Consider the following 8,366-nt stretch of genomic DNA (forward strand, 5'->3'; position numbering starts at 1 on the left):
TGAAGTTGGAACAAAATGTTTTTGTGGGAAGAAAACCTGCTAGCATTAGAGACAACGGCAAAATGATCAGTTACTGGCTTCTCCCATCAAAAGTGCCAATGGAAATTTGCATGGTTTAGAAAACCAGAAGTGCTTTTTTACAATGCAAAGCCAAGCTGTTGGGAAACATCAGCCCTTGTTAGTCTGTGCCCCATTTGCAGCAACATGAGGGACAATAAAAGCTACAAGGTCATGGTGGCTCATCCCCAAGGACATTCATACACCAGGATAACCCCTAAGTCGAGCATTTATTGCTGGAGAAATCCCCTTCCCTCTCTCAGAGCACAGTTTTTCATCACAAACCCCAGCAGGTGTTGAGCTGTGGTGCCCTGGATCTTTTTTGGAGGCCGTACCACCGTAACTGGTCACCAACCCTCTCCTAATTCCCTCACTGGGTAGCTTGGTCCCAACCATCACTGCCCACCCTGCTGTGCCAACCAAGTTATTTAGGCAGGTCGACCAGGGAGCTCATCCTGGTAGAAATATAACTTTAAATTTTTGCCAGCTTCTTTTTCAGCCAGAGCAGTCCCAGATCCAGGAATTGGTCAGGCTCCAGATCCTGAGTGGTGGGTGGAACTGTATAAATGGATTAAGAAAAGCAGGGAGCTAGACTCATCTTCATCCCTGGACAGCTGGGTACCACTGAGCAAGGCATTTCACATCATTTTGCCCTTTTTTCCCTTCCAGTAAATGGGGAAAATCTTTGTATGTGGGGAATTCCACTCTGACGCCATGGAGAAAGAAGCAGATGAGCATTAAATAATAAAAAACAGACTGATGGGCCAGGAAGAGAGATAAGAAAGATGGTATTTATTTGAATAGCCACAGGAAATCAGAGATTGAAAAATGTCTTGGGAAAAAAAAAAAAAAAAAAAAGCAGCAGCACATTTGGTTTAAAAAAAAAATAAATCACAGCGTGCAGATGTTTTATACCTTATCCAGCCAATCCCACCTGACAGTGCCCAGTCCCATCATGGCCTTGACCATCATTTTTTGGTCTTCTCTCGAGGGTAACCCCCATTGGTCTTATTGAGCGACTCCATGCTGCCATTTCCTGTCACCACGTTGGTGAGGAGTCGTTCCACCTCCCCAGGCAGACTTTGCTTCTCTTCATTCTCGGTCTCCCTGTGGTAGAAATAGTTGAAGTTTGAGACGATGACGGGGACGGGCAGAGCAATGGTCAATACCCCTGCAATGGCGCACAGAGTCCCCACGATCTTCCCACCCAAAGTGGTGGGACACATGTCTCCGTAGCCAACGGTCGTCATCGTGACCACAGCCCACCAGAAGCCATCGGGGATGCTGGAGAAATGGGACTGTGGCTCATCCACTTCTGCAAAGTAGACAGCACTGGAGAAGAGGATGACGCCGATGAAGAGGAAGAAGATGAGCAAGCCCAGCTCCCGCATGCTGGCCTTGAGGGTCTGCCCCAGGATCTGCAGCCCCTTGGAGTGACGGGAGAGCTTGAAGATGCGGAAGACCCTGACCAGCCGGATGATCCGCAGGATGGCCAAGGACATGTTCTGCTGCCCGTTGAGTTCGCTCTGCTGGATTAGCTCAGTGGTGAGTGTCACAAAGTAGGGGATGATGGACACAATGTCGATAATGTTCATGATGTTCCTGAAGAACTCAGTCTTGCTGGGGCACACGATGAACCGGACAAATAGCTCGAAGGAGAACCAGATGATGCAGGCAGTCTCTATGACGAAGAAAGGGTCTGTGAAGGTACTGTGGGCCAACAAGGTGTCTGTCAGATTCTTAGAAAGCTCCTGGGTGGACTTAAACTCCCTTTCCTCCCTGAACTCTGGCAAGGTCTCCATGCAGAAGATGATGATGGAGATGACAATGACTAGGACAGAGACCAAAGCTACACCCCTGGCTGCACTGGAGCTTTCGGGGTACTCAAAAAGCAGCCAGAATTGCCTGTGAAAGTCATTGGTTGGTAAGAGGGTCTCAGGGTCCTTGATGAACCCTTCATCCTCCCTGAACTGGTCCATGGCTTCATCACCCAGCTCGTAGAAAGTGATTTCATCAGCAAAGACATCGATGGGGACGTTGGCTGGGCGCCGTATTTTCCCACCAGACTGGTAATAGTACAGGATCCCATCAAAACTGGGCCTGTTCCTATCAAAGAAATATTCATTCCTCATGGAGTCAAAGTACCGCATCCTCTTTTCTGGGTCTCCAAGCAAGGTCTCAGGGAATTGGTTGAGGGTCTTGAGCCGAGTCTCAAACCTCAGTCCAGCGATGTTGATGATGACTCGCTGGTCCCCCTCATCCATGCCCACCCTCTCCCCCACCAGGTGCTCACTGAACTCGGCGGAGAACCTGGAGAAAATGGTCTCATTGTTGGCATTTTCACTGTTGATGAGGATTCTCAAGTTGGAGAGGAGGTTGGCGCAGCTAGGGTGGCCTTTCCGTGACTGGCCAGCCGGGCTGAGGTCATTTGAATAACAGGGATCCTCCACGATCTGATCAGCGTTGTCAAAACTGACTAGTGCCACCTCCATCTCCTTCCAACTGGACACGTCCATCATACACTAATCAGATTAGCAGCATAAATCCCCGGTCGGATGCCGGCAGCTTGTATCTTTCCCACGCTATGAGGATCTGCAAGTGAACGGACAGGGAGACAGAGCTGAATTGTGCATATGTATTGTTTGGCTCGATTGAAAAGAGTAGAACAAACCTGAGATCAGAAAACCTTGTATTTTTTAAATGGAAAGATTCATTTAATTGACTGGCAAAAGCCTCATACTTCCAGCAAGTTGTTCATCTCCAGATCCTGCAAGCCCTTTGGCATGGCTTCATTATCATCATTAAACTTCCCAACACGTTTATAGCACCCAAGGATAAAAGGTCAGGCAGTAGCAGAGAATGGGGGTGAACCCAGGTGTCCCACCCAGCCTTTCCCCATCAATCCCATCCCTGCAGAACAAGGGGTCATTTCAGACATTTTCAAGTGCAGGTTCAGAGTTTGGAGCAAGGTTTGGAGGTATTAAACATGGGTGTCCTGTTTAGCAGCAGCACTTCCTCCAGCTGGGAGAGGCATTGGATCAAACCCCAGGAGGTCCTGGGCACATTGCAGCTGGGTCAACCAGAAAACAATTCCCAAATTAGGGGCCACACTGGGATTTGGGGAGTGCAGTCCATGAGGAGAGCAGGTCAGGAGGAGAAGGACATGTCCACCAGATTTGGAGGCCCCTTTGCTCTGCACGAAGAGGGGTACCCCTTGTCTTGATCTAGACATTGGGGTGGGCAGCGGGCGAGGTGATGTCCTCCAGAGCTCTCCTAGGCCTCCTTCATGGTAGACCTGATATTCCCAGCCACAGGAAGAAGATGAGGACTAAGCACTCAGGTCACTTGGAGAGTATCTTTTGGATAGATTTTTTTTCCTAGACCGGCTTTGGCAGACACTTGGCAACGGATACAATGTCCCCAAAATACTCCTGGGTGCACATCTCCCCCACACACTGCTGCTGTTGCACTGAACTTGGAGGCAAAGTCAAAGAGGAGTCCAGGGACCAGGCCAAGTTATGGAGCGGGGAAATAACCTGCCCTGCCTCAGGGTGAAGCACAAACAGAAATTAGAGGTTAATGGGAAATGTTTCTAGGTAGATTTGCCCAAAAATGCACTTTCCAAGTAAATTCAATCCCCTGATTTATTTTCCCTTCAGCTCGTTCCCCCACAAATATGTTTTCCAGACATAAGAAACCACAGAGGGACACACAGAGCTGCTCCACGTGACCGCTAATCACCAAGGGCACGCTGGCTTTCTTACCCAGCAAAGTTCAGAGAGAGGGAGCGAAAAAAACCCAAATGCCCTCGACTGCCAAGAATAGCAACGCAATTTAGGCCACATCTGCACAGAGCAGCAGCGGCACTGGGGCTGGTCCTGCGATAAGGACACTCTCCACCACAGGCTTTGCTTCCTGCAACCAGGTGCTGGGAAGGGACCATCGTGTCCATGGGGACCAAGCTGCACCTCAGAGTCTCTATTTAACTGAAGTCATTTGCGGCTCTGAAGTTTTTCTGTCCCCTTTCCCCAGAAGCGGACTCATCCATCCGTGCTGATGCACTGCTGGTGAAGTTGGGTAGGACAAGCTATTATAGAAAGCCAAATTTTTTGCAGAGGTAGACGTAACATCACAACTTGCTACGAATTCTCCGTCTTTGCTCTCAGCATAACAACCCCGAAAGTGAAACTTCTAGAGGAGCCAGCAGCCATATCCCAGACAAGGGCTCAACCTTACTCTTTCCTCAGTAGAGTCATGAGATTCGGGATTTGGGGACAAATCTCAGAATTTATCATAAGCTACTTAAAGATCATGTTCCTTTCCTAAAAAAAAAAAAAAAAAAAGCCATGGAGCATGGTTGTTCTTAGGCATCCATCTCTATAAAGCAGCTTCTGGCTGGTTTCATGCCAATTTTCCCACTTGGGGACATTTAGAGAGGAAAATTCAGGGCAATGGGGCAGAAGTGATGCCTGGAGGAAGCAACAGCAGCACGATTTTGCACCCAAAACAACCTGCTGCAAAGCTGAGAAGCCTCAGTGACTCTAAAGGCAAGTCCTCAGCCCCAGCGATGGACACGTGTCCTGTCAGGCATGTCCGAGGCACAGCGGCTCTCCGTGGGGCCGGACTCAGCTCAGGATGGACGTTTCGGTGGCTTTGTTGAAAAGCTGTTGCGGGCAGGGTGGGATGTAGCACCGGAGAAATGGGGGGGTGGGGTGCAGAAAGTGCAACACAACCTCTGTGGGGAGACAGCAACTGAGAGCTGCAGATAATCCACGTGTCAGTGCCAATGTAGCATCAGGAGGGAGGCAAAGGGCTGCTGCGATAAGCTGAGCCGAAACAAAGCTGTTTTCAATCTTTTGGAGGAAAAACAAGCACTAAAAAAAAAAAAGGAAAAGCAGCACATATCTTTCCCCTCTTGTGTATTCTTATTTTTTTTCTTAATATAACTGCCAAAGATGATTTTTAAATCAGGAAAAAAAAGAAAAGAAAAAGAAAAAGAAAAAGAAAAAAAGAAAAAGAAAAAAGAAAAAAGAAAAAAGAAAAAAGAAAAAAGAAAAAAGAAAAAAGAAAAAGAAAAAGAAAAAGAGAAAAAGAAAAAGAAAAAGAAAAAGAAAAAGAAAAAGAAAAAGAAAAAGAAAAAGAAAAAGAAAAAGAAAAAGAAAAAGAAAAAGAAAAAGAAAAAGAAAAAGAAAAAGAAAAAGAAAAAGAAAAAGAAAAAGAAAAAGAAAAAGAAAAAGAAGAAGAAAATCAGTTTGAATCAGGAGAGTGGGAGTGTTGTGTTCAGCTGGATGGGTGAGCTGAACCACCCCACCACACCTCCGTCCTGGTGGGAGAGCCCAGAGGGAACCACGTGCCCGGGAGCTTCTCTGGACCATGGAGCAGAGTTAAAGCAGCTAAAGCTGACTGTGAAACTACATCCTAAGTCAGCGCCGTGAGATGATCTCAGTATTTTAAGTATTAAGTGTGCTTAACTCTTAATGCTGCACACTGGCATCACGGCCAAGAAAATTCCCCAGCCCTTGCTTGGTAGGACGGCTTCGACCAGAGACCTTCTGTCACAGAAGAAATCACGATATCTTGAAATCTGGCTTTGCTCCACGGTCTCCAAGCGCATTGAACTGAGCCCCCCCCCAGCATCATCCCTCATGGGGAAACTGAGGCACAGAGCTGTGAAGGGACAATATCCATGTCATGGTCACGGTTGAGAGTGGAAAGTTGTGCTCCACCTCCCCACTGGGACATGGAAAGGTGCATTTTAGCCCCGCTTCAAGCCCTCGGGGCAGATGCCCAAGGGATGCAGGACTCTGACTTTCCTTTTCTTGCTTTCAAAGCCCCAAAATGTGCTGATGTCCCTGTCACCGGAGGTAGGTGCCCCAGCTGTCCCCATGCCCCCAGACCACCCCATCTGTCTCATTTTAAAGTTAAACTAAAATGAATGGCGCTGCCTGAAGCCACAAAACATCCTCCCACAGCTTTGCAACTCACACTCCCAGCTCCAGCCGAGGCTTGAACTAGAAAGTTGCTTTGTTTTCTCCTCCTAAATCACCTAACATCTGCTTCTCAGAATCTGATTAACCAATAACCTTCAGCTGAAATCCCTGGCTGGGGAAAATAATAATAATAAAAAAAAAAAAACAACCGAGGGAGAGAGACAGCGAAAGAGAAAGGTCATTTTGAGGGAGTTTGTGTTTTGCCCATCACATCCCAGTAAGTCAGGGCTGTGGTTTCCACCAGCCCCCTGCAACCATCGAAACTTCCCTGTCTGCAATTCCCTTCTGCTTCCCACCTGTCATTCTTCCATCCCCAGCGACCCCTCGCACTCCTGGGTCAAACAACGGCCATGTCCAAGGTTTTTTTCCAGAAAATCAGAGATGCTGAGCCTCTCTCTTACCCACCCCCCCCCCCCGCCCCATCCCCTCCCCATCACCCATGTACTGGGATGAGAAAGGAGGCGATTCCTCCCGTAGCCCCCCCCATGCCATCACCTACGGGGACTTACCCGCACAGGGCGTGGAAGTGCCAACGCTCTCTGCATCTGGGAAGAGAGTTATTAAACACACATAGGGATGTGTAGGGAGCTAAAAAAAAATAAAAATGTCCAGCCATACCCTTGAAAGGTCCCTTTGGGATAACGCAGGCAATGTCATTTAAAAGGCTCTTCTCTATTTGATTCAGTGTATAATTGACAGCCCAGCACGCCGGGGATGGGCTTTGGCAGGCACAGCGGCGGGATCCAGTGCGGTTCGGAGCCTCGGCACTGCCATTGCCCTGGGGCCCCTAAAAAGAGCCGGGGGTCCATTGGGAAAGGGGGCTGGTGGGGTGCAGAGGACACCCTGTCCCCATTCCCTGCTCGCGTGGGAAAAGGGGACCTGGCACCCCCTTCCCGCTGGTCGGCGAGTGAGACGGGGGACGTGTCCTTCTGGCGGATGCCACCTTTAATCCCCAATAATGCTCCGGATGGTGCAGCGGGGACAAGTCTTGTCCGTGACGTGGCGAGGTCTGACCTGGTCCCCAGGAGGGAGGCGGAGAGGGAGGACAGGGACCCGCACGCCACTGGCACCGGGAGAGAGATTTACAGCAGGCGATAGGGCTCTTTTTATTATTAATACGTAATAAAGATAGTAAAGAGAGGAGGGGAGGGGAGGGGGAAGCCCAAGGGTTGGAGCATCCCCCATTGCCCACCTACCTCTTGCCTGTGCCTGGGGGTACAGCGGGCTCCTTTCCAGGAGGGGATGGCCATGGTGCCACCGCCACATGGGGCATCTCTGTCCCCCCCCGGGAGGGCTGGGACTGGAGGCACCAGCGGGTACAGCCGGCATAGCCCCGCGGAGGGCATTGGTGGGGGGCGAGGGAGAGAGGGGGTGTGCCCCTTCCTCACGCCTGGCTGCCGCCTGGCCTCTGGCTCGGCTCCCAGCACTGCTGGGCTTATAACCTCCGGTAATAAATAAATAAAAGCCCTGGGTGGGACTGGGCAGGTTGGCACGATTCACTGAAATAACTGGGATTTTTTTTTTTTCTTTCCCCGCTTTAATTTCTTTCCTTTCTGGAGCTTGCTGCACTCACAGGCATCCTCACCTTGGGTGCTCCAGCGTGGTTTCATCCCTCCTGGGTGGCCTCACATGGGGCTGGGTCCCACCTCTACCTTCACCCAGGTGACCTTCCCGCCCTCCTTCTCCTCTTCTTCCATCTCCACTCAGGCCTCCACGTTTGGGGAAAGCAGAGGAGGGGGTGGCACATTTCTGCCCGCGTGCTTCAGCCTGAATTTCCTCCTTTGCTCTTGAGGGACCCAGTCACCTCGATTTCCCTCCCTCCAGCATCCTTTTCTGTCCTCTGAGCTATTTCTCCCCCCATGACGTTAATGAGCACATTAAACCACCCTGTCCCAGAGGAGAGTCCAGGACCCGCCAGCTTGGAGCATCTTATCTCCAGCCATCTGCGATGGAAACAGGACACAACATTATCCAGAGCTTTGACCAGGCCCTCCAGGGTTGGGTTATCATTTTATATGCCCCCTTCTGCACCCCTATGGACTACAGTGCTTATATTTGCCCACCCCTGGTGAGGTAGCTGTAGATTTACTAACAAAAAGGTGTTAAATCAATATCCCTGGCACCTAAATTCAGCCTTAGCCTGTGCTCATCTCCCCTCCCAATCCAGCTTTAGGATGGCTTGGACCACCAGATGATGGTGTTTGTGGGCAAAACCTGACCTCTTTTGGGGCCTTTTTTCCTCAAAAATCTCCCTGGCAATAACCAGGGTCACATCCTACACCTGGACAAAGAACATCTGTGACCAAGGGAAACATGGAG

At 49.8% G+C, this 8,366-nt stretch overlaps 1 protein-coding gene across 1 annotated transcript; it reads right to left on the reverse strand.

Moving 5' to 3' along the window:
- Positions 1 to 920: 920 nt before the first annotated feature.
- KCNA10 (potassium voltage-gated channel subfamily A member 10) lies at positions 921 to 2,628 on the reverse strand. The gene has a single exon (XM_074925403.1). It carries the CDS (start codon positions 2,574 to 2,576, stop codon positions 1,026 to 1,028), a length of 1,551 nt encoding a protein of 516 aa, XP_074781504.1. The 5' UTR covers positions 2,577 to 2,628; the 3' UTR covers positions 921 to 1,025.
- Between the last annotated feature and the right edge of the window lie 5,738 nt (positions 2,629 to 8,366).

Source organism: Athene noctua, chromosome 23 (assembly GCF_965140245.1).
Source record: "Athene noctua chromosome 23, bAthNoc1.hap1.1, whole genome shotgun sequence".
In the NCBI taxonomy this organism is placed as follows: Eukaryota; Metazoa; Chordata; class Aves; order Strigiformes; family Strigidae; genus Athene; species Athene noctua.

What these genes read in the sequence shown, in the direction of transcription:
- KCNA10 (XM_074925403.1), bottom strand. Translation starts at nt 2,576, where the DNA reads ATGATGGACGTGTCCAGTTGGAAGGAGATGGAGGTGGCACTAGTCAGT.